This window comes from Salmo salar, chromosome ssa18, assembly GCF_905237065.1.
Source record: "Salmo salar chromosome ssa18, Ssal_v3.1, whole genome shotgun sequence".
Lineage (NCBI taxonomy): Eukaryota > Metazoa > Chordata > Actinopteri > Salmoniformes > Salmonidae > Salmo > Salmo salar.
The window spans coordinates 19,290,564-19,318,265 of NC_059459.1; the positions used below are offsets into that span (position 1 = coordinate 19,290,564).

A 27,702-nucleotide genomic window follows, 5' to 3' on the forward strand; every position below is an offset into this window, starting at 1 on the left:
AGTTTAGCCCTCACCAAAGTCAGATTTACTATAAGAAAAATGTTATTACCTTTGCTGTTCTTTGTCAGAATGCACTCCCAGGACTTCTACTTCAATAACAAATGTTAGTTTGGTTCCAAATAATCCATAGTTATATCCAAATAGCAGCGTTTTGTTCGTGCGTTCAAGACACTATCCGAAAGGCTAAAGAAGGGTGACGCGCACGACGCGTTTCGTGACAAATAAAATCTAAATTTTCCATTACCGTACTTCGAAGCATGTCAACCGCTGTTTAAATATTGGATTTTTCACACAGCACGCTAATCCCACCTTTTCAAGCTTTTTTTTTATTATATGAAAACAAGCTTTGCTTTTATACTTCATACAAGACCATCATGCTTGATTGAGCGAGCTGTTTTGTCGTGTAGTAATGTGGTGTCTGCCTGTACTTTCTTAAACCTTTTTATTTAGCAATGTTTACGATAAGCCGATATATTGCTTGATCCGGCAATGCGGTCCAGAGTCTCCATACGGAGGGTGTGATGAAATGGTGGAGACTCCGGAGGCTTGCGTAGGCCAAATCAAGCTCTGTACCGCATCGCCATGCGCCTCCCACATTTTGCAGAGGGCTCTGTATAGCTCCGTATAACTCTGCATTGACATGATTGGTTGATGGTAGGTGGGGGGAGGTACGTCCTGTATAAACCAAAACGTTCTTCCTTGACAACTTCCTTCACAACAGCTCTGCTCTGCGAAGCGCAAGAAGTATGAATGCCGCATCACAGTAAATGCTGTACTGCCAATACAGACACCAGATTGACAATAAATCGGCGTTTACGCTTATGCTACGTACCCTGTCTTAAACGCATTATCTTGACACTATTTAAATGGAATGTCTGTTGATGACAGGAAGCTTTTGTTGTTCATTCACTCAGTACTGATTGAAAGTTTATTTCTATTGCTTTTTATTGTAAAAAAATGTAACAGTTGATGTATTGCAAACAGTCACATAGCTAAACAAATTAGGAAGCATTACATTTTCTTTTGATTGTGCAAAGTTTGCGCAACAAACAATGATATTGGTGTTGTTTAACCTGGGTGCACCCGGCTTGTTACACAAAATGGCAGATTCAAAAGAGAGGGAAAGGGAGGGGCATGTAAGAAAGAGCAGGAGAAAAAGGCAAAGGACTTCACTAATGCACATACAGCTGAGAATTTTGCTCATGGAAATGTGAATAGTTTGCACATGAACGGCCACTCATTCGAAAGAATTGCAATGTACATATTTACGTGTGTATGTCTTTGTTGTCTCTCTGTTGAAATCGCCGGTCTGTCTGGGGAGTAATTCGACCGAAAGTCTCTGGTTTGTCCACCAGAGATCAAAGTCATTCGTAGTTGTAGCTTGTTCAGCGGGCTGTGTTATAATGAATACGCCAGAGGTACCAATGGACGTTTGATAGGGAAATGTTCTTTAGAATGGATCTTTCAGAGTACCATACTAAAGTATTTAACCCCTGTGCGGCCTCCGTCCCGTATGCGTATCATATCGCTATTAGCATAACAAAATGTAATAATTAAAAAAATATATAATAATTTTCAAATTATATCGTTTTATAGATACACCTCTCCTGAATCGAACCACGTTGTCCGATTTCAAAAAGGCTTTACAGCAAAAGCAAAACATTAGATTATGTTAGAGGAGTATATCGTAAAAGTAGCCACATAGCCATTTTCCGACCAACCACATGCATCACAAATAACCAAAAAACAGCTAAATGCAGCACTAACCTTTGACAATCTTCATCAGATGACACACCTAGGACATCATGTTACACAATACATGCATTCTTTTGTTCGATAAAGTTCATATTTATATATAAAAACAGCATTTTACATCGGTGCGTAACGTTGACTAACTATTTTCCCTCAAATGCATCCGATAAAACAGAGCTACAATTTACTAAATTACTATTCGAAAACATTTTTAAAATGTAATATTGTCATTCTAAGATTTATAGATGAATATCTCTTGAAAGCACCTGTAATGCCAGATTTAAAAATAACTTTACTGGGTAATCACACTTTGCGATAAAAGGGGATGCGATACTCAGAACAATAGGCTAGCAATAGCAATAGGCTAGCCATCTTGGAACAATCGCATATCACATCTAGTCTTGTATACTATTGTCAATAATCCCTTACCTTTGGTTGTCTTCATCAGAAAGCACTTCCAGGAATCCCAGGTCCACAACAAATGTATTTTCGTTCGAAAAAATGACTCCTTTATGTTCCAAGAGCTTGTTCTTGTTAGCGCGTCTGAAGGCTGATCCAAATGCTTCGTCGGCCACGGGACAGCCATTTCGAGAAAATGCATTTTTTCCCCATTTAGGTTCGTCCAAACATGTCAAACATGGTATAACATAAATCTTCAGGGCGTTTTTCAACAAGAGAGCCAATAAGATTCGAGGGGGACGATTGCATTGTGTTTCAAAACGTTTCGAAAGGGGAGGGTAACCAGGGGCGCCGGCGTCATAATGGTGATGGCCCTCTCCGTGTGACCACGTTCCACAGCGTCTCATTCATTCAATTTTAACAGTAGAAGGCTCAAACCAATTTGTGAAGACTGGGGACATCTAGTGGAAGCAATAGGAAGTGCTCAATGAACCATAGCTCACGGTGTGATTAATAGGCAACGTGATGAAGTTGAGTTCGCAATTCAGAATTTCACTTCCTGTTTCCATCTGTCTCGGGGTTTTGACTGCCATGTGAGTTCTGTTATACTCACAGACACCATTCAAACAGTTTTAGAAACTTTAGGGTGTTTTCTATCCACAAGTATTAATTATATGCATATCCTAGCTTCTGAGTTTGAGTAGGAGGCCGTTTAAAATGCGCACTAATTTTTTTCAAAAATCGCTTTAGCGCCCCCTATCCTAGGGGAACGCCAAGAGGTTAAACAGCTGCATACTGAATGTTCCTGTGTACATCTTCTTTCCGCAAGAAAGTTTCAGAGTTTCTATCCATTTTGTACCTTTCAGCTCACGCTGTCCGTGTACTGGTCTTGTAGAATCTAACCATTCGTGATGTCCGGTTAACACCGTCCACCTGCATGTTCTGATGTACACTTTGTCACGCACTCTGGAAAAAGGGGCGTTCCATGACGCCGACATAAAGTCTGTGCTCACATGGGTGTGGTCATTGACTGGTTAAGACTTCATATGAAAACAATTATCTCACTAACATCACATTACATCTTCTCACAAATAGTTTCATATTTAATCCCATAAATTCCACAAAATCTGGATGTGAATCTGATCACTGGGAAATATACACATTCAGAGATACAGTTATGTTCTACTGTCCTTAGTTACATCACAAATTAGTAATGAATTCGACATGATTGTTCTTTAAGTACCCACGGACCCTTCCAACGGTTTGGATTACAGAAATATTGTTTCACTATCCAACCTTGGATGTCACAGTACTGCAAAATCTCTCTGTTGTAACGAAGGAATTTTTAACTTCCCTTTCATTGTGTGGGAGAGAGAGAGTTCCTGCAGGTATTTATGACCATCATAAAATGGCCAACTTCACCCCTCTCCCCCTCTGCAGGAGAGGGGGTGGGGGGGGGTCTGGCACATATGAAGTCATGACACCAATCTACTGCCAATGTTTGTCTGTGTGCTCGATTTTATACACCTGTCAGCAACGGGTGTGGCTGAAATAACTCAATCCACTCATTTTAAGGGGTATCCACATACTTTTGTATATATAGTGTATATTGTCAACATTGAGTTGTGCCGGTGCATGATCCATCCATACAGCTAACATTAACGTTACAGCTTTGTTGGCTTGTAGTTAGCTCACGTTACTGGCTAACTTTATTTGGCTAGCTAACTGGCAATAGCAGCCAAGGACATCTTATTTGTGCTTATTTCAGGCAAGTGTCAAGTCTCAATGCCAACAGTTTACACAGATGATTTCAGCCATGTGAAAACCCTTCCATAGCAAAATATAGCTAACTTCCTGTTCTTGTAGCTTCTTGTAGCTTGCCTCCCATCCGACTGGAGTTGGCTAGCTACTATCGCTGTTGCTGCACAACCCAAGTGATTTGGTTAGGTTTTAGAACTCTGAGATTCAGCTGAAAAAAATCTAGGATTGTCAGACTACAAAAGTTAGCACATCGTTGGTTCTTAATCGACAGAAATGAGCATGTGAGAGGGATAAATTATACATTTAATAAAAAGTGTTGCACCTACAAACATAATCAGTCTGAAAGGTGGCAAGTCTAATGGTTACTTTATGGACCCTGTCGCCTCGTTGTAACCCAATGTCTAGAATTTGATAAAGGTTTGGGCAAAAAGTGGTCTGACAACCCTAATGCTAAAGACCCTGTCAAAAATCCCTTATAGTGGTTCTCGGTAACGGCTGAACACATCATGACAAGAGGCGGGAAGTGTGTTGTGTACCTCCAAGTTGATTTGATAATTTTCATCTACATTGGTGTCATATTGGCTTAGATGTGATGGTAGGGAGATTTTATTTAACATTGAGCTTCAAGTTACCAATGCATATGCATTTACATTTACATTTACGTCATTTAGCAGACACTCTTATCCACAATTTAGCAGGGGCTATCATCCCCACAATAATAACTTTGGTGTGTACAGATTTACCATATCTGATATCTGCTACATCTAAAGACATACTTTTATGTAAAATATTTATCTGCTTCTAATGACGAGATGGGTTCAAATCGTTTTTTTTTCTCCAAATACTTTGAGCATTTGATTGAGCCTGCCTGCACTAGCAGCTGGGCAGGGTTTTCACTTTTGGGATTATTCCATCTCTTCTGTAGCACCAGACAAACTGGTGCTACAGTTTGAAGTGCAAATGAATTACTTGAAAGGAAACAATACTATTTGAACCCAGGTCCGATAATGACATCAGATGTAGTATCAGACAGACATAATAAAGGGGCAGTGCAATAACAAAACTAAAATTGTGAAAATTATGTTAATGCCCTTTTTGTGTAAGAGTTGCTTGAAAAAAAATGCTGGAATTTCAACCTGTTCGGTGGGATTGAGTTTTTGGCCCAGATCATGACAGCACAATCTGATCTGTTTATTCTGACCAGTGACCAGTCATTTTTTATATGCATATATATCCTCCTACTTTGAAGGGATAAGCGGGTAGGCTGATTGAAAACCAAGCATTAAAAAAACACCTCCTCTCAATTAAGGCTTTTTTTTGTCTGCCCAATTCAATCGTGAAGTAGTCAAGACTATCGGTAAAGGGTTTGGCTTCTGAGACCACTTGGAAATAAATCATAATCACCAAAGCTTTATTAAAATATAAAGTTTGAGAGGAATAAAACAGTGAGCTGACGTTCCCTTTTTATCTATGCATTGTTGGCAGGCCCACATTATTTGAGCAATGCAGGTCCTGTTTTGGATGTAAGTAAAACCCCCTCCATGATGTAGGCTACGTGTCCATTCCCATCATGAAACGAGAGATGAGAAACTCTGTGAATTCTGGTGAACCTCGTATTTAGAAGTTATCTGTCACCTGTAAAAGTTGCTTGTTTTCTGTTTATTCTTATTACAACAAACATTTATTAGAAAGATTCTCCTTCCTGGTTTTATTGTGACAACGTCCGTGCCGCGTTTGCAATGCAACTTCTGGAGATGTGTGAATGAGATCTGATCTGTAAAATGGTTCCGATTATATTCATAAAACATAGGCCTATTTGGGAGCAGTACAACAGTGAGTGGACATTCTCCCTTTCTCTTTATATTGGATCTTTGTCCAGCTACTGTGAAAAGTTTGGATGTGCATAAAACCACCCCCATGGTCTACGTTGTTTTAATATTATATGCCAACGGGGAGAAATTATGGTGCCTGTAAGTGTGACATAGCCTATTTGTTGTTTCTTTTTGTTTAGAATTTGATTATAATTATTTGTTCTCTTTTTAGGCCTTATCAATAATGAATTTAATCTTGCTTATTGACAATGTTTGGCATGTCCATGCTCAGCCATATTGCAATTTACAGTAGGCCTAGCCCTTATATCAGTGTGAATGCTATTGAAGCCATGCAATTACTAGAACCATGTGGACTGCAAATGGGTTCAAATTAACACATTTGGCAAAGATACTGTAGGTCTACATTTTGTTATTTTGTTTCTGTAAGCCATTTAACAAACGTTAATGCACTAATATTGGAATTGGACTTGATTCCAAGGCAATACATAACATTCCGTAAATACACAACTTAAAGCAAACACATATTTCCCCTTGGAGCACGTTCTGATTGGCTAGTAAGGGGCCAAGCCTCGACACACCCACAACTTGTTTATTCATCAAAACCAAGACCTTTCACGCCAACGCCAGCAAGTGTGCCAATAATTGTAATTGTGAAAATATAAAAATGATTTCTGACACACCACTGAACCTATAGCGCTACCACCTGCTCTTGGATTTACCCTTGCGTTAGGTTTGTTAAAATGGAGCCCATAGATTCTCACTCAATTAGGATCAATATTTTAGAAGGGAGAAGTTGTTTGCTGTAGCAGTTAGAAAAGGTCAATAGGTCTGTATACACACTAGTGGTGTGCGGGTATAGCCCATCTGCAACTGCCCAACTATATCTGATAAAGTGAAAATCTGAGGCCTGCACCCAACCCAAACCAGCAAATATAGAAAATGCAATATAGGCTACAAACACTGCAGAAATATATATTTGTTTACTTTTCTGGCTCTTTATTTTCAATTTTCTTGAATTAAACTTCAACTATGTCCTTTTTGCCTCTATGGATTGACTTGAACTTTTTCTGCCCTTCCTAAAAGCATTATTTGGCGATTGGCTGTGTAGGCTATTTGGCGCACGTGTACAATTAAATCCTAAAGTTGAGGCGTATGCAGTAATACCAGATAGCCTAAAATAATTAAAGAAAAACCTCAATGTAGCCTATATAAAGAACACAATAGTTATACATTTATGACATTTTTAAGGTATTGTTTCTCTTTATTCAACCCATCCGTCACCCACCCGCCCTTCAGCCACATAATATTTAATGACCCTAAACCTGTCTGTCCCGCGGATATATCCGCTAGGATGGCGGGTTATGAGTCAACCCACTCATCACTAATACGCACAGCTTGTAAGAGCACCCGTCTGGTAAATGTCACTCATTGTATGCCGGTCCTGTACACATAACATTATAAAAACAGGTGGGGCCCTCTCACGAATCACTATTGCCTGCCTAGAAACATTTTCAACTCAGTTTAATAAATTGAATAGTTGGCGGCTTTGAATGTTGATTTTAGGGCCCTTCACACCCTGCTGAGATACACTGAATTCTTCCTCTCTCACACTGACACACTCTCTCTCTCTCTCTCTCTCTCTCTCTCTCTCTCTCTCACACTGACTCTCTCTCTCTCTCTCACACTGACTCTCTCTCTCTCTCTCTCAGCTGATGGCATTGGATGCTGATGAGGGGTTAAACGGTCTGGTGACCTATGAGATCCTTGCCGGAGCGCAGGGTGTTTTCATCATCAATAACCGCACTGGACGAATCACCATCGCACCCGGGATAGCCCTCAGCGTGGGCCGTTCTTACGCCCTCACAGTGAAGGCTGCGGACAATGCACCAGAGATCCAGAGAAGGTACATTCATTTCATTCATTCATTTTTATATCTATTTGTTCTTTCAGCCTTTCTTTTGCTCAATCACACCTTTCATTTATTAATGTGTTTATTAAAATGACTGTATATTAATATCTATGGATTATTTTTGATGTAAAATCTTGTTTCTTACTCAGTTTTTCATTTTTCGGACTTCTTCAGTTGACCAAGTATTCAGTTATTCATTAAGTCAGGATTTCATACATGTATTCATCCATCTTATTTAGTCGTTGTTCCATCTGATTGTTTATTCCTACTGTACAGTCACTTGTAGGTCTATTCAATTCATGCATATAGAATCAATGTATTCTTTATTGAATGTGTGTATTTTTATTTATTTCACCTTTATTTAACCAGGTAGGCAAGTTGAGAACAAGTTCTCATTTACAATTGCGACCTGGCCAAGATAAAGCAAAGCAGTTCGACAACATACAAAAACACAGAGTTACACATGGAGTAAAACAACATACAATCAATGATGCAGTAGAAGAAAAAAATATTTAAAAAAATAAAAATAAAAAAAGACTATATACAATGTGAGCAAATGATGTGAGATAAGGGAGGTAAAGGCAAAAAAATGCCATGGTATTGAGTAATGTATCCGCTGTGATTGAAGGTGTCAATGGTAAGAGGCTGTATGAAGACATATTTGACTGGCTGTTGAGACAAACTGTTTAGAATCAAGTATCAGATGGCCTCATTCTTACAGACATCAGAAATACATCTTTGTCATGTATTTCTCTTTATTTTCAACTATCATTGATAATGGTGTGTTGCTTTTTATGTAATTGGTGCCTCATATTCCTGTTGGTAAGTAGCAAGTGACTAGCAAACACTTCTGAAAGTTTATTTGGACTATCTTAGCTAAGGCTAAAAGCTCAAACGTTACGTCAGTATTGGGGTTTTGAACAGAAAGAGGTGACGCCTGCAGTAGAATGGGTTTTGCTGAAGATAGTTTGCCATGACTGGGTCAGACTGTGCAAACACAAATCTATTGGCCTTGGCAAACAGTGCCTCTGTATGCATACTGTTCAGCAGCTTTTTCAAGATAACACATTTAGGCTACCGGTTGGAAACTGAAGCACTTTCTTCACGATAGCTCCTTGTTTCTGTAAGAGCTTTCAATATGCTATATACAATATCATATTTATCTTACTGTATATGAGGGCACGGCTCCCTTCTCATTGGCTTGTTCACCTACCTTTATCAGCCTCTTTAAGCATGATGTCCTTGTTGGATGCCAGGAAACCCATGACAACCTTCAATTCCCTGATGAACCACCACTGTACTATTACACTTGCGCTCTAATATATTGGTACCAATATATTGGTACTTGCACGATTCACAATTTTTCAATAAGTTTAAATTGAAAAAAATGTCGGTGTTCACGTGTGTATATGTTTAATTGACAACTGCACTGGACCAAGAAAATATTGAGTAAAAAAATGGCCAGGACTAAATTATTCAGAATTCAAATTAATTTGTTTGGAGACAGTTGTGTAATGTGTAATGTTTCTCACCTGTGGTAATTTGGAGGTGCCTACAGGGTAGCAATAGTCATTGAACCTGAAAACCAGACCATTACCTTTACTTCCGACCTCTTGTTGCCCTCCACCCCTCCAGGAGCTCTATCACCACGGTGTACATCGAGGTGCTGCCCCCCAACAACCAGAGCCCCCCACGCTTCCCCCTCTTCATCTACAACCTGGAGGTCAGCGAGGCCATGCGGATAGGAGCCATCCTGCTCAATCTACAGGTGAGAGACACACAGCAGGGGTCAAAGGTCACATAACTAGATCGATGGAGGTCAGGAGAGGGCAATGTTTTTACTCAGGTTGAGATCATGGAAGTATGGATTATCAGATGTATGGATTATCAGATGTACTGTAATATCATATGATTTAACAGATTTTAAGCATTTGTGTTGGCGGTGGAAGTAAACACATCCTTGATTTCTATCTTCTGTTCTTGTTGTTTTTCATAGGCCACGGACAGAGAGAATGACCCAATCACATACCAGATTTTGAGTGGGGATATCCAGCAAGTCTTCAACCTCTCTAAAACGTAATATGGATGGATGGATGATTCAGAAAAGCATTTGTGCCTTGTCTTGTTTCAGTCCTTGAGAATGAGAAATATTAAAGTTGTTAGTATGAGTAATGACTGTGTGGAAATATACACTGCTCAAAAAAATAAAGGGAACACTAAAATAACACATCCTAGATCTGAATGAATGAAATAATCTTATTAAATACTTTTTTCTTTACATAGTTGAATGTGCTGACAACAAAATCACACAAAAATAATCAATGGAAATCCAATTTATCAACCCATGGAGATCTGGATTTGGAGTCACACTCAAAATTAAAGTGGAAAACCACACTACAGGCTGATCCAACTTTGATGTAATGTCCTTAAAACAAGTCAAAATTAGGCTCAGTAGTGTGTGTGGCCTCCACGTGCCTGTATGACCTCCCTACAACGCCTGGGCATGCTCCTGATGAGGTGGCGGATGGTCTCCTGAGGGATCTCCTCCCAGACCTGGACTAAAGCATCCGCCAACTCCTGGACAGTCTGTGGTGCAACGTGGCGTTGGTGGATGGAGCGAGACATGATGTCCCAGATGTGCTCAATTGGATTCAGGTCTGGGGAACGGGTGGGCCAGTCCATAGCATCAATGCCTTCCTCTTGCAGGAACTGCTGACACACTCCAGCCACATGAGGTCTAGCATTGTCTTGCATTAGGAGGAACCCAGGGCCAACCGCACCAGCATATGGTCTCACAAGGGGTCTGAGGATCTCATCTCGGTACCTAATGGCAGTCAGGCTACCTCTGGCGAGCACATGGAGGGCTGTGCGGCCCCCCAAAGAAATGCCACCCCACACCATGACTGACCCACTGCCAAACCGGTCATGCTGGAGGATGTTGCAGGCAGCAGAACGTTCTCCACGGCGTCTCCAGACTCTGTCACGTCTGTCACATGTGCTCAGTGTGAACCTGCTTTCATCTGTGAAGAGCACAGGGCGCCAGTGGCAAATTTGCCAATCTTGGTGTTCTCTGGCAAATGCCAAACGTCCTGCACTGTGTTGGGCTGTAAGCACAACCCACACCTGTGGACGTCGGGCCCTCATACCACCCTCATGGAGTCTGTTTCTGACCGTTTGAGCAGACACATGCACATTTGTGGCCTGCTGGAGGTCATTTTGCAGGGCTCTGGCAGTGCTCTGGCGGTCCTGCTGCTGGGTTGTTGCCCTCCTACGGCCTCCTCCACGTCTCCTGATGTACTGGCCTGTCTCCTGGTAGCGCCTCCATGCTCTGGACACTACGCTGACAGACACAGCAAACCTTCTTGCCACAGCTCGCATTGATGTGCCATCCTGGATGAGCTGCACTACCTGAGCCACTTGTCTGGGTTGTAGACAACGTCTCATGCTACCACTAGAGTGAAAGCACCGCCAGCATTCAAAAGTGACCAAAACATCAGCCAGGAAGCATAGGAACTGAGAAGTGGTCTGTGGTCACCACCTGCAGAACCACTCCTTTATTGGGGGTGTCTTGCTAATTGCCTATAATTTCCACCTGTTGTCTATTCCATTTGCACAACAGCATGTGAAATGTATTGTCAATCAGTGTTGCTTCCTAAGTGGACAGTTTGATTTCACAGAAGTGTGATTGACTTGGAGTTACATTGTGTTGTTTAAGTGTTCCCTTTATTTTTTTGAACAGTGTATTTTAAGAAACTATTCACAAAATGAGGCACAATTATCCTAACGAGACTCTTGTCTAGAATGTGCCCTGAGTCAATGGCCTGTACAATTAACCTAACTTGTTACATTTGGACAAGGGCAAAATTCAGAACATTCACATCTGTCCCCGAGACTGACAGGATTATGTGGATACTTTTTCTAATTGGATTTGAAGCAACAAATTACTGGGTTCACTAAAAGCTTGGTGGTACAAAAACTTAACATGAGACACTTTGAAAAGAGCCAATGCCTATTATGACTTTTTAATAGGTGCTTTATGTGAAACAGATTCAGATCAGCTTTGAAACTTTATAGTGAAACTATGGCTTGTTTAGGCTACAAAAACATGTAATATGTAAATAATGATGGCAGCAATAAATACAGTGCATTCGGGAAGTATTCAAACCCCTTGACTTTTTCCAAATTTTGTTATGTTACAGCCTTATTCTAAAATATATTTTCCAAATTGTTTTCCTCATCAATCTACACAAAAACACCCCATAATGACAAAGCAAAAACAGATTTGTTTCTTTTTTAGCAAAAAAAATACAAATATATATTACATTTACATAAGTAGTCAGACTCTTTACTCAGAACTTTATTGATGCACCTTTGGCAGCGATTACAGCCTTGAGTCTTCTTGGGTATGACGCTACAAGCTTGGCACACCTGTATTTTGGGAGTTTCTCCAATTCTTCTCTGCAGATCCTCTCAAGCTCTGTCAGTTTGGATGGGGAGCGTCGCTGCACGGCTATTTTCAGGTCTTTCCAGAGATCGGGTTCATGTCCGGGCTCTGGCAAGGCCACTCAAGGACATTCAGAGACTTGTCCCAAGGCTACTCCTGCTATGTTTTGGCTGTTTGCTTAGGTTTGTTGTCCTATTGGAAGGTGAACCTTTGCCGCAGTCTGAGGTCCTGAGCACTCTGGATCAGGTTTTCATCAAGGATCTCTCTGTACTTTGCTTCGTTCATCTTCCCCTTGATCCTGACTAGTCTCCCAGTCCTTTCCGCTGAAAAAACATCCCCACAGCATAATGCTGCCACCACCATGCTTCCTCGTAGGGATGGTGCTAGGTTTCCTCCAGACATGTCACTTGGCATTCAGGCCAAAGAGTTCAATCTTGGTTTCATCAAACCAGAGAATCTTGTTTCTCATGGTCTGAGAGTACTTTAGGTGCCTTTTGACAAACTCCAAGCGGGCTGTTATGTGCCTTTTACTGAGAAGTGGCTTCCGTCTGTCCACTCTACCATAAAGGCCTGATTGGTGGAGTGCTGCAGAGATGGTGGTACTTCTGGAAGTTTCTCATATCTCCACAGAGGAACTCTGGAGCTCGGTTAGAGTGACCATCAGGTTCTTGGTCACCTCCCTGACCAAGGCCCTTCTCCCGGATTGCTCTGTTTGGCCAGGTGGCCAGCTCTAGGAAGAGTCTTGGTGTTACTAAACTTCTTCCATTTAGGAATGATGGAGGCCACTGTGTTCTTGGGGACCTACAATGCTGCAGACATTTTTGGGCACCCTTCTCCAGATTTGTGCCTCGACACAATCCTGTTTCGGAGCTCCACGGACAATTCCTTCAACCTCATGGCTTGGTTTTTGCTCTGACATGCACTGTCAACTGAGGGACCTTATATAGACAGGTGTTTGCCTTTCCAAATCATGTCCAATCAATTGAATTTACCACAGGTGGACTCCAATCAAGTTGATGAAACATCTCATGGATGATCAATGGAAACAGGATGCACCTGAGCTCAAAGTCAGTCTGAATACTTTTGTAAATAAGATATTTCTGTTTTTTGTTTTTAATACATTTGCAAACAAAAAAAAATCTGTTTGGCTTTGTCATTGTGAGTTATTGTGTGTAGATTGATGAGGAACATGTTTTATTTAATCAAATATAGAATAAGGCTGTAACGTAACAAAATGTGGAAAAAGGGAAGAGGTCTGAACACATTCCGAATGCACTGTATATTAAGAACAGAACAAAAACACCCTGGGTCAACTGCATCTATCATCATCCATGTTTAGAAAACAGCTTTATGAGCTAGCAGGTGGAAGTCCTCTACAACATCCTCCCCTATAGCCTAGAAGCACAGACAGTCCTCAGCCTCACTGAGTTGTTACACGTGTCACTATGTGAAAAAGAGAAGAAGGGGAGGAGGAGGTGGAGAAGGAGGATACAACCAGAAAGAAGATGAAAATTGTCATCAGCCACCCACTGCCAATACAGTCTGTCAGAGCAAGGCATGGGAGAGGAGGCGGAGGGGGTGGAGTGAGAGAGGGATGGAGGCGAGAGGAGAAACACCATAAAATATTTACGAGGCGAGTGCTGTTTACTGCCCCTTAAATAAACAAGGAAATGAAGTGGGAAGTGTCCCATGCAATGGCGCCGCGGTGAGGAGACATGGGGAGACTGAAAACAAGGTACCCTTTCAGCCATTTTTTTCTCTAATTCATTAAAGCCTCTCCCAGCCATGCCAGGAAGGCTTGTTTAGGCATTGTTTCCCCCTCTTTTATTTTAGTTTGTTTACTCTTAATCTTTCTCCATGTTGGAGCGACTGTTTGTATGGAGGGATGATTACTTTGCGCAGGCCCGGTGGTGGCAGCAGTAAGAAAAGATGTGACAATATCTCCAGGACTCTGAGACAACTGTGGTTGGTAAAGGAATCTCTCCCCGAGCAGATACAATTGACGTCTTCCTAAAACAAGCGCTTATCCTACTGTGTCTTTTGGAGAGGTCGAATGGTTACACATTACTATAACAGCCCTCAGCAGATTTACTGTATAAGTACCCCACTGTATATTCCCCTAACCAGGTGCTGGGGGCTTCTGATGAATCGAATGATAATTAACCGGTAATGTATGCTTGATGAGTATGCAAGATAATTATGGCAACCTAGTCAGAGCTGCTCTCTCATTTTTCAAGCCCATCCAGAACTCTTGAGGGGGATGACGGGGCGGCATAGGTTTTGTGCAGCGTAGGATGTTCAGATTCAGGCCACATATGGTGCTGGTTTGATACGGCTATATGAATAATGGGCTCCTTGGTCTATAACCCCCTCTAAATGGAGCAGGTTCCCCAGAGGCATGATGGGTAGAGACAGAGAAACTCAACCTCAGATCTTTTCCCACTTTTAGCCAGGAATAGAGAGCAAAGATCACTACAACAAGGCCTGGACACATTACTCGTATGATACACACAAATATACTACAGAGTCAAAGAGAGGACATACATGTAGAATAGCAGATACCAGAGATCATATGTTCAGTCCTGGGGAAAAAACGTACAGGTTCATGCACATGGAAAGAAGCAAATATGGTGTGCAGAATCACTCACATGCAGCACGACCTTCCTACACTTGCCCTCCACTGTGTGCCCTCCACTATCAATCTGACAACAGCTTTCTCTCTCTAGGATCTCTCCTGTAGCTGCTGGCCGCTATCATACGTGATCAGTGTCCTCTCAAACAGGGTCGGAGTAGAGTTCACAACTTCGAGCAGCTTGGGATGGATTCCCTGTTGTCTGAGAAGCAAAGATCATCATCATCATCATCATTATTATAATCATCATATTCAAGTTCAGCTTCACTGCTCTTTGTCCCCAGGGCTTCATTCTGTGCAGAAGATGGATTTTAGGCCTTTGTGGCCATGGGCACAACAGCTTGGCTGTGGAAGACACTGCTCTGCATTTTTATGCTGTTTGGAGAAAAATGTACTTGGCCTTGTGAACGCCAGCTCAATCGGTGGCGGAGAGGTGTACGGGCCATAACTAAGAGAACTCACTTGGAAAATTGACAACTTTAATCAAGCTTGGAGCTGGTCCTCTCAGGCTGTGATGCATTGGGGGGCCAGACAGACAGGCGAGGAAGTGTAGGCTCTGGCTGACCTGCCTGGTCAAAGAAGCTTTAAATTATAGCCATGAGAGTGCAGGTGGAAAGGAGGAAAATGTGAAGCTGCATGTTTCCGTCTGTGTTTCCAATCATGTGAGTGTGTTTGTGTGTGTCTGAGTGTGAGAGAGAGAGAGAGAGACAGAAAGAGAGAGAGAGGTGTGCAGAGAAAGTGTGTTCATGCCTCAAGTACACCTGCTCATTATACTGTACTGTAGCTTATCCAGTCATTGCAGATCCACTAGCGAGGAAACCAACAAATCCTGGATGGATTTAGTAGAGCATGGGTTTTGCTGTTGACTAATGCTGCTGTGTGTTGTGTGTTGTTGTCTCTCCCTCTACAGGATAGGCCTGCTGCTTTTGGGGAAGCCTCTGGACAGGGAGACAACTGACCAGTACCGTCTCATCGTCACTGCCTCTGATGGCAATCCAGGCGGGGTGAGAATCTTTTATTCAGTTAGTAAGGGTGCAACGGTACACGTACCAAACCGTTCTGTATGGGGACCTGCCTCTTAAAAAATGTCCGGTTTTTCTGTTAAAAGAGCCTATGTGCACATTGTAATCAAAATTCTAATCTGAATTGGCACATTTCAAACTATCCTTTTGTGAGGCGCAGCCGGGAACTAGTTCTGTATGATGGCAAGTGGTTTGGTTGATAAACCAGAATTGGAGGATCTTACATCATCGTTTAAATGTCCAGTTTGGGAAGATTTTGCTCTTCCCATTAGATTAAATTGGCAATGGACAGAGAGTTGTGGATAAAACGTTAACAGTATGTTGCCACGTTCAACACAAATACCCTATGCAGCTGCTAACACCTCAAAATTGAGCGCAAACTTGAATGCCGAAATCACCCCAGTATACCGGAACAAGACAGAAATGCAAATAAACAACAACACAACACCGTCTCCCCTCTGCATTCAAACAGCCCTTGGCAGCTGATTCTGACCGGGCCAAAGAAATTACAAGAGCGATAGGTAGGTTATATTTATATGTTTTACAGTCTATGGTTTATAGCCGCGGATATGCGCCCAGTCTCTGTGGTTGAGAATAGGGGTTTTCAGCACCTCGTGTAAGTACTCAAGACACTTTACGAACTTCCCTCTTGCACCCATATCAGGAAACATGTAGTACACGTTCTATATAAGCAAACCATAGCCGAAATGTTTGCCCTTAATTAACAGCAGCAGCCCATCACGTTACCCCGGAGTGGGAGATGGACCATGCCACAGATACGCATCTGGCACAGAAGGAGGCAGTGTCATGGTGCGTTCTAACCAAGTGGGAATTTACATCATACGACTGAGAAAAGCCACTTCAATGGCCTCCAACTGGTAATTACTAGTGGGAAACTTGTCTTTCTTCCTAACCACCCACTTCTCCCATAAGGTGACCTCTGACGTCACCTACTAAGGAAATGGCCTTATAAAAGCATTTTCGGCAGTTAAGTGCAACAACAAACATTATTTACAAAAAGTTTTGGTTTTTGAACTCTATAAATTACAAGCATGACAGCTGTACTTTTAGTTTATGGTTGGCACAGTTTGTTGGCCATTACCCAATCGGCGTTTCTCAACATGTTCAAATCACATGAATGCATCCAATTGGTATTTACGACTTCACTGGTAAATTCCCACCTCCCACATGGTTACAAACGCAGCATCAGAGTGGAAACTTGAGATGCCCAACACAACAATCCTGTCACAACAGACAATGCAAGGAACATTGTGAATGCTGAACATTGTGAATGACATTTAATTTTCCTGCTGTACCGAAACCGTACCGAACAGTGATCTCAAAACCACAATATGTACTGAACTGTGGGTTTGGTGAACCGTTACACCCATGTAATTTAGGGAATTGGATGGAACGATGGATTGGTTGATTGATTGACACAATTTCTGTAAAGGTCTGACTTCCGATGATTTATACAAAGATCACAGCTAGGATACAGGCCTTTATAGTTATTTCCTTGAAGCTCATGCTAGGTCTTCAGAGATAGATAAACATGCACTTTACTGTGAGAAGACTATCCTATACAGTGTTAAAGGGATACTTCAGGATTGAGGCTCTTGAGGCTCTTTATCTACTTCTCCAGAGTCAGATGAACTAATTGATACCATTTTTATGTCTCTGTGTCCAGTATGAAGGACGTTAGAGGTAGTTTCACGAGCCAAAGCTAACTAGCGTGAAAGACAGCATTTATGCATTTTCTAAGAAGACAGTATGATGGTAGAGGAGGACAGAGGGAGAAAATGAGGCTACACAATGCGCAGAAAGAAAGTCAGAGTGGGAGTGACAGACCAATAAAAAGGCAGAGAGAGAGGGGTGCCCTGACCTCAGAATGAGGTGACCAGTTCTGGCCCTCTGTGTACTAATGTTGATTAAAGGATTGTAAGCAATGTTCCGTATAAGCTGCGTGCATGTGTGGGCGCAGCTCCCCTGGGACTGCCACGCCGAATAAATATTATTGAACTTCACTCAACTTTCTAGAGCAGTGGTCACCAACCGGACGATCGCGATGGACTGGTCGATCTCCAAGGCATTCCTAGTCGATCGCCAAACATTTCTGTAAAAAACCCAACTATAAAGCTGTGTGTTCCTATTTTTTTATTAGTCTCGGGCTGTTGGCGGTAGGGGCACCCGATTCAGCTGCCCTGCGCACCGGATAGGCAACTGTTGAGATTTTTAACCATGTGTCTGAAGGTACAAACTCTGCCTTCCCTGCGGGCCCAGAGAGCAAATCAAGTGCACTATAGGCCTACCGCTGGCCAATCGGATGGCTCAGATTACCATTTCTGCAGGAACTAACGGGTATAAAAGAAAGCTACAGCAAAGTTGATCCTGGAAGATTTCAAAACTTTTAAAACCATGACTAGAGAGAGACTGTCAACGAATACACCAAAGAGCTGCTGTTTTTATGAGTGAGTTCATGTTTGTTCTTACTCACCACTGCCAACACTTTGTATTCAACACTTTTCTAAGTCATAAAATGCGCGTTCTTCCTATTTCCATTCAGCGCTACAACAAGCACTGCAGCAGTAATGAGTGAGTAGGAAAGTGTACTCAAATCAAATCAAAGTTTATTTGTCACGTGCGCCGAATACAACATGTGTAGACCTTACAGTGAAATGCTTACTTACAGGCTCTAACCTACTGTGCAATTTCAAAAAAATGATACTGTAACTATAGGCTTGCATTGTTGTTATTATTAGCGGCTTGGGTCTTTTTTTAATATCGCAGAATATTTCACTTTCGCTGTTCATAGGAGTAACAACATGAATGTGTGCATGAGGCAGGAATAATGCGGTGCGACTTGAGTTTTGCCATCAGCTGGAAGACGGTGTCCCTTTTTGGTCTGATGGTCAGTCGCATCAGACCATGCAGGCACCATCAACCCAGTAAAATAAAAATAACAAGCAAATTATTTAAATGTTCGTTAAACTCAGCTGTGCCTGACAAGTAATACAAAAAGGGATCTATTACCTTTGTGATCATATAGCCTACCTAAAATGTTGAAATATATACTGAACAAAAATATAAACACAACATGTAACAATTTCAACAATTTTACAGAGTTACAGTTCATGTAAGGAAATCAGTCAATTGAAATAAATTCATTGGGCCTTAATCTATGGATTCCATATGACTCGGCATGGGCACATCCATGGGTGGGCCTGGAAGGGCATGGGGCAACCCATTTGGGAGCCAGGCATACCCACTGGGGAGCCAGGCCCAGCCAATCAGAATGAGTTTATTACAGACAGAAATACACCTGAGTTTCATCAGCTGCCTGGGTGGCTGGTCTCAAACAATCCCGCAGGTGAAGAAGCCTGATGTGGAGGTCCTTGGCTGGCGTGGTTACACATGGTCTGCGGTTTTGAGGCCGGTTGTACGTACTGCCAAATTCTCTAAAAAGTTGTTGGAGGTGGCTTATGGTAGAGAAATTGACATAAAATGATCTGGCAACAACTCTGGTGGACATTCCTGCAGACAGCATGCCAATTGCACACTCCCTCAACCTGAGACATCTGTGGCATTCTGTTGTGTGACAAAACTGCATATTTTAGTGGCCTTTTATTGTCCCCAGCACAAGCTGCACCTGTGTAATGATCATGCTGTTTAATCAGCTTCTTGATATGCCACACCTGTCAGGTGGATGGATATCTTGTCAAAGGATAAATGCTCAATAACAGGGACGTAAACTAATTTGTGCACAACATTTGAGAGAAATAAGCTTTTTGTGCGTATGGAACATTTCTGGGATACTTTATTTCAGTTCATGAAACATGGGACCAACACTTTACATATGTTTATATTTTGGTCAGTATAATAAGTAAAATGGCCCGAACAACAATGCATTGGCAGGGCAATTCAAGCAAAGCCAATATGCGGTGATAATGTATTGGGCCTATAGCTTACTGCACAAACCTCATTGCTATAGTACTGTTTGTAATTGGTTAATGTCGCACATTCGTACGTTTTTTTTTTTAAAGTAATGTAAAAACAAAATGGAGGTAGATCTCGTCTTACATTTTCACTCAGTGATCTTGACTCAGATAAGGTTGGTAACCACTGTTTTCCCTTTTAACACTATCACGTGTCCCTTTACTGTGGAAATTGTGATCTAATCAATGCAATATTAGCTACTTTCAATGCAACACATACCGAAACAAAACAAACTAAGCAAGAAATGTTGTTATAGGCAAAACGCGTAGGATTTTAATGCACTGACATGCACGACCCAGCCCATACTCTACACAGACAAGCGCGGTATAACTAATCAGAGCTGCAGTAAACCTAAACTCAGAAAAAAAAGAAATGTCCCTTTTTCAGGACCCTGTCTTTCAAAGATAATTCGTAAAAATCCAAATAACTTCACAGATCTTCATTGTAAAGTGTTTAAACACTGTTTCCCATACACTAACAGCTTACAGACAGTAGGCAATTAAGGTCACAGTTATGACAACTTAGGACACTAAAGAGGCCTTTCTACTGACTCTGAAATACACCAAAAGAAAGATGCCCAGGGTCCCTGCTCATCTGTGTGAATGTGCCTTAGGCATGCTGCAAGGAGGCATGAGGACTGCAGATGTGGCCAGGGCAATAAATTGCAATGTCCGTACTGTGAGACGCCTAAGACAGCGCTACAGGGAGACAGGACGGACAGGTGATCGTCCTCGCAGTGGCAGACCACGTGTAACAACACCTGCACAGGATCGGTACATCTGAACATCACACCTGCGGGACAGTTACAGGATGGCAACAACAACTGCCCAAGTTACACCAGGAACGCACAATCCCTCCATCAGTGCTCAGACTGTTCGCAATAGGCTGAGAGAGGCTGGACTGAGGGCCTGTAGGGCTGTTGTAAGGCAGGTCCTCACCAGAAAGCACCGTTGCCTATGGGCACAAACCCACATCGCTGGACCAGACAGGACTGGCAAAAAGTGCTCTTCACTGAAGAGTCGCGGTTTTGTCTCACCAGGGGTGACGGTCGGATTCACGTTTATCGTCGAAGGAATGAGCGTTACACAGAGGCCTGTACTCTGGAGGGGGATCGATTTGGAGGAGGAGGGTCCGTCATGGTCTGGGGCGGTGTGTCACAGCATCATTGGACTGAGCGTGTTGTCATTGCCTGCACATCTCAACGCTGTGCGTTACAGGGACGACATCCTCCTCCCTCATGTGGTACCCTTCCTGCAGGCTCATCCTGACATGACCCTCCAGCATGACAATTCCACCAGCCATACTGCTCGCTCTGTGCGTGATTTCCTGCAAGACAGGAATGTCAGTGTTCTACCATGGCCTGCGAAGAGCCCGGATCTCAATCCCATTGAGCACGTCTGAGACCTGTTGGATCGGAGAGTGAGGGCTAGGGCCATTCCCCCCAGAAATGTCTGGGAACTTGCAGGTGCCTTGGTGGAAGAGTGGGGTAACATCTCACAGCAAGAACTGGCAAATCTGGTACAGTCCATGAGGAGGAGATGCACTGCAGTACTTAATGCAGCTGGTGGCCACACCAGACACTGGCTGTTACTTTTGATTTTGACCCCCCCCCCTTTGTTCAGGGACACATTATTCCATTTATGTTAGTCACATGTCTGTGGAACTTGTTCAGTTTATGTCTCAGTTGTTGAATCTTATGTTCATACAAATATTTACACATGTTAAGTTTGCTGAAAATAAACGCAGTTGACAGTGAGAGGACGTTTCTTTTTTTGCTGAGTTTATATGCAAATTTCATGGAATGTAGGCCTACATTGAACAGCTATTTCCATGTTAAAATGTTATAGGATGCATTTTCTCCATTGTTTTTGATGGTATGCCACTCTGGCAGGTCTACAGTAGGACAAGATAGCCACAGTAGCCGACTTGGCCACTGTTAAAACTATAACTTAATGCCGATACAGCCTCAGTGTTCACAGTAAATGTATGCTGGAATTTTCACAACATTCAAGTATTCACTCAGCAGACCTGAAATTTGCTCAGTGCCTGAATTTTTTTTTTTTGAGGGAACTTTGATTGCAAGGACCCTGAACTAAAATCAGTTGCAGACGTGTGTGTGTGTGTGTGTGTGTGTGTGTGTGTGTGTGTGTGTGTGTGTGTGTGTGTGTGTGTGTGTGTGTGTGTGTGTGTGTGTGTGTGTGTGTGTGTGTGTGTGTGTGTGTGTGTGTGTGTGTGTTCTTGCATGTGTCTGTTATGATGGAGTCCCTATGTGAACAGGAAAATTACTGTCTGACCCTGCAGCCCGTCAGGAGGTGCAGTCACAAAGGAAAGAGAGGGGTGGACAGGCTGAGAGAAATACAAAAAGATGTCTAATACACTGAGAAACAGTTGAATAGGAGATACAGCCTGACAGGATGCTCTCGATTGTGCATCTGTAAAAGTTTGTCAGGGTTTTGGGTGACAAGCCAAATTTCTTCAGCCTCCTGAGGTTGAAGAGGCGCTGTTGCGCCTTCTTCACCACACTGTCTGTGTGAGTGGACCATTTCAGTTTGTCTGTGATGTGTACGCCGAGGTACATAAAAAAACGTTCCACCTTCTCCACTGCTGTCCCTTCATTGTGGATAGGGGGTGCTCCCTCTGCTGTTTCCTGCATTTGACTCCATCAATTAATGGAAATTGAATTCATAAATTGAAAAGAATGTTTAGTATACAATTAATGATCAGCTTTTCATTCGTTTTCAGAAATCAAATAACCCCAAATGAATAGCCTGCAGGCTAGTATAATATTATGTTGCCAAGTTGACTAAAGAACTAACCCATCATCCACAGAGACTAAGTACTGTTGGTAGATAACCCACTGTACTTAACACTCAAAAGGCTACTCTCCTCTATGTTATCCTCACAAATAATCCTGATAGGTATCAGTCTGGTGTTTTCTGTAATGCCCTTAGTGATCGTGTTCGTAATGGCTGCTCAGTGAAATGACCTGTCCAGATTTGTCATAGACGCGTACTAAAAACCTTTAATGAGCAAGTCTTCCTTCATGAATTGGCCTCTGTAAAATGGTATAGAATCAGCTTGATCCCCTCTGTCAAATACCTTATTTTTTGATATTTTCAGTGGTATTGTTAACGAACACGCCCCCATAAAGACAATGTGAATAAAAAACAGGTTCAGCCCCTGGTTCGACTGTGATCTTGCAGAGTTATTCCAGCTCAAGAATTGCATTTTGTGAAAGGCTCGGCACGTGCATAGTCAGGCTGACTGGCTCTCGTTCAGGCAAATGAGAAATAACTGCCCTCAGGCTATCCGGAAGGCCAAAGTTAGTTACTTTAAGGAGCAGTTCTCTCTCTGTGGGTCTAACCCCAAGACATTCTGGAAAACAGTTAAAGACCTGGAGAATAAACCCTCCTCTTCACAGCTGCCCATGTCCCTTAATGTTGATGATGTGGTTGTTACTGACAAGGAGCACATGGCTGAGCTCTTTAATCACCACTTCATTAAGTCAGGATTCCTATTTGACTCAGCCATGCCTCCTTGCCCGTCCAACATTTCCTCATCTCCCACCCCTTCTAATGCAACTACCCCGATGCTCCTCCATCTTTTCCCCTGCTCTGCTACAAAGTTTCTCCCTGCAGGCAGTCACTGAGTCAGAGGTACTAAAGGAGCTCCTGAAACTTGACCCCAAAAAAGCATCTGAGTCAGATGGTTTAGACCCTTTCTTCTTTAAGGTTGCTGCCCCTATCATCGCCAAGCCTATCTCGAACCGTTTTAACTTGTCTCTCCTTACTGGGGAGGTTCCCATTGCTTGGAAGGCAGCCACGGTTTGTCCTTTATTTAAAGGGGGAGATCAAGCTGATCCTAACTGTTATAGGTTGGGTTGCACATTTTGGGGAATATTCAGAGGTGGAAACTTTCCATGGGAATATATGGGAATTAACGGGAATTTATGGGAATTAACGGAAATATATGCAAGTTAATATTAATACAATTTAAATGTAGATGTTTTTTGCCTTGGATATATTTACCATATCATATGGAGACAGAAACATAAACCTTTTACCATATCACAAGTAGACATAATTGCAAATTATTAAATCCTTCCAATAGAAATGAAAAACCTATTTAGTTATGAATTGAACTTTAATTAAATGAGTTGACTCTTCACATGGGATGATTTCACTGAACAACAAAAGAAAGGGAATATTGAATGACCCCAATGATCCATTGCATCTCCCAAAAACGTTTTCAACATACATCTGTAAAATTATAGTCTAAAAACTAAAGCTTTGGTTGTCTTCCTCTCAGGCTTCCATGTCTTCTCCCTGGACCTCCTCAATGTCCCTCTCTTGAACATCAGACTCTGAGTCCTCATCTTCACTGTCACTTTCCAACCTTGTTGAGGATGGCTCATAGTCAGGCTCAAAAAGCCTAAAATGTGCCCAGATGTCCACCAATTTTTCAACCCTTGTATAGGTCAGCCTGTTACGTGCTTTGGTGTGTGTGTTACCAAACAAGGACCAGTTGCGATCTGAGGCGGCTGATGTTGGTGGGATTTGGAGGATGATGGAGGCAACAGGGTAAAGAGCCTCAGATCCACAAAGTCCCTTCCACCAGGTGGCTGATGAGATATGTTGGCACGACTGCCATATTGCATCTCCATCCCAAAGCTCTTGCTTGGAAGTGGACTTCGCCAGACTACCAAGAACCTTGCCCTCATCCAGTCCAAGATGGCGAGACACGGTAGTAGGCCTTGTTGATCTCTGCACCAGATAGGAGGCTCTTGCCAGCATACTTGGGGTCCAATGTGTACGCTGCGGCGTGTATGGGCTTCAGGCAGAAGTCTTCACGCTTTTTGATGTATTTCAGAACTGCAGATTCCTCTGCTTGGAGCAACAGTGAAGTGGGCAGGGCAGTACAGATTTCTTCTCTTACATCTGCAAGCAGAGTCTGAACATCAGACAGGATGGCATTGTCTCCCTCAATCCATGCAATGGCTACTGCTATAGGTTTCAGGAGTTTCAAGCTGCTTACCACTCTCTCCCAAAATACATCATCCAGGAGGATCCTCTTGATGGGGTTATCCATATCAGCAGACTGTGATATGGCCATTTCTTGGAGAGACTCCTTCCCCTCCAGGAGACTGTCAAACATGATGACAACACCACCCTAACGGGTGTTGCTGGGTAGCTTCAATGTGGTGCTCTTATTCTTCTCACTTTGCTTGGTGAGGTAGATTCCTGCTATAACTTGATGACCCTTCACATACCTAACCATTTCCTTGCCTTCAGCTCATCTGCAACGTAGAGACCGGTGTGTCTGTTGTCCCTTGTGTCTGTGCTCTTGTAGAATACTGGTTGAGGGGTGGAGATTTTGCAGTTAATTATTCCTTGCCCACGAACATTCGACCACCCATCAGAGGTGATTGCAATACAGTCTGATTTCTCTATGATTTGCTTGACCTTCACTTGAACTCTACATCCAGCAAATTAGTTGATAAAGCATGTCTGGTTGGAGGGGTGTATGCTGGGCGAAGAACATTCAGAAATCTCTTCCAATACACATTGCGTGAGCATCAGAGGTGAACCAGTTGCATGCACAGCTCGAGCAAGTCATTCATCAGCATTTCTCTATGTTCCTCCATTGAGTCAAAAAACTGTTGCTATCGATACGGTGTCTGATTCATAACTTTCACCTCAAATAGAAGTAGAGGGACTTTTGTCAGAGGTTGCTTGTTGTGAGCGCTGAGGAAACGTTATGCACTTGACCAGATGATTCTGCATCTTTGTTGCATTCTTCACATATGATTTGGCACAGTATTTGCACATGTACACAGCTTTTCTTTCTACATTGGCAGCAGTGAAATGTCTCCACACATCAGATAGTGCCCGTGGCATTTTCCTGTAAAGATAGGGGAGAAAAAAACAAATACAATTCCATGTAAAGATAAATAGTTAAGCAGTTAGATTAAACAACTCCTAAGATAAATGTTTTAAAATGAAACATGTATGGAAACAGGTGAATTAACACTTAAGCAAGTTAAAACCCACATGGTAGCAAAAACTAACTAGCAGAAATTGTTAACAAGTTAGAAATGTTTTAAAAACACTTTGCTGTAGGCTACTATTTACTAGTTAATAAAATATCATGTATGTCATATAAAATATATTCATCCCACCCAGTATTGTAATCAAAACTTACCAGAAAGCATGTAGTCCTTGGCTCAAACAGTGTAGTAGTGTGTGCTCAATAGCATCTCATTAGTGTGCAAGATCTTGAGAATCAGCTGTACATGTGATGGAAGAGTGCACTGTACATGTGATGGAAGAATGCACTGTGCATACAGAGGGTTGCAATTCCATTGAATTGGGGATAGTTTAACCAAAATATGCCACAAGACCTATAATTGCCTTACAGTATCTGTATCCCACAAAAAAAGTTTCACTGTTATTAGCTAACTTTTTTTGATGAATTTAAGCAAAATTCCACAAATTCCAGGGCTTAACTTTCCATGGAAAAATTCTGAAGAAATTCTGGAAATGTACTAGAACGTTTCCAACCCTTTGCAACCCTACTTATAGGCCTATTTCTATTTTGCCCTGTTTATCAAAAGTGTTGGAAAAACTTGTCAATAATCAACTGACTGGCTTTCCTGATGTCTATAGTATTCTCTCTGGTATGCAATCTGGTTTCCGCTCAGGTTATGGATTTGTCACTACAACCTTAAAGGTCCTCAATGATGTCACCATTGCCCTTGATTCTAAGCAATGTTGTGCTGCTATTTTTATTGACTTGGCCAAGGCTTTTGACACAGTAGACCATTCCATTCTTGTGGGCTGGCTAAGGATTATTGGTGTCTCTGAGGGGTCTTTGGCACTCAAAGAGTGCAGTATATAAAGTCAGAACATCTGCTGTCTTAGCCACAGCCTATCACCAAGGGTGTACCCCAAGGCACGATCCTAGGCCCCACGCTTTTCTCAATTTACAACAACATAGCTCAGGCAGTAGGACGCTCTCTTATCCATTTATATACAGATGATTCAGTCTTATGGCCCCTCCCCGGATTTTGTGTTAAACGCTCTACAACAAAGCTTTCTTAATGTCCAACAAGCTTTCTCTACCCTTAACCTTGTTCTGAACACCTCCAAAACAAAGGTCATGTGGTTTGGTAAGAAGAATGCCCACAGGTGTGATTACTACCTCTGAGGGTTCAGCGCTTGAGGTAGTCACCTCATACAAGCACTTGGGAGTATGGCTAGATGGTACACTGTCCTTCTCTCAGCACATATCAAAGCTGCAGACTAAAGTTACATCTAGACTTGGTTTCCTCTATTGTAATCGCTCCTCTTTCACCCCAGCTGCCAAACTATCCCTGATTCAGATGACCATCTTACCAATGCTAGATTATGGAGACATAATTTATAGATTGGCAGGTAAGAGTGCTCTCGAGCGGCTAAATGTTCTTTACCATTCGGCCATCAGATTTTCCACCAATGCTCCTTATAGGACACATCACTGCACTCAATGCTCCTCTGTAAACTGGTCATCTCTGTATACCCGTCTCGACCCACTGGTTGATGCTTATTTATAAACCCTGTTAGGCCTCACTCCCCCCTATTTGAGATATCTACTGCAGCCCTCATCCTCCACATACCACACCCGTTCTGCCAGTGACATTCTGTTAAAAGTCCCCAAAGCACACACATCCCTGATTCGCTCGTCTTTTCAGTTCACTGCAGCGAGCGACTGGAATGAGCTGCAACAAACACTCATACTGGACAGTTTTACCTCAATCGCTTCATTCTAAGACTCAATCAAGGACACTCTTACTGGCAGTTGTGGCTGCTTTGTGTGATGTATTGTTGTCTCCACCTTCTTGCCCTTTGTGCTGCTGTCTGTGCCCAATAATGTTTTCCATGTTTTGTGCTGCTACTATATTGTGTTGCTACCATGTTGTT

The 27,702-nt window shown here is 42.4% G+C and overlaps 1 protein-coding gene across 1 annotated transcript in view; it reads left to right on the forward strand.

The window, feature by feature from the left end:
- Window positions 1-27,702, forward strand: part of LOC106577001 (protocadherin-15-like) — a 250,597-nt gene that overhangs the window by 117,512 nt on the left and 105,383 nt on the right. The window contains 4 exon segments of the mRNA XM_045700849.1: window positions 7,454-7,647; window positions 9,289-9,421; window positions 9,650-9,729; window positions 15,640-15,733. Coding sequence (XP_045556805.1) covers window positions 7,454-7,647; window positions 9,289-9,421; window positions 9,650-9,729; window positions 15,640-15,733 — 501 coding nt within the window.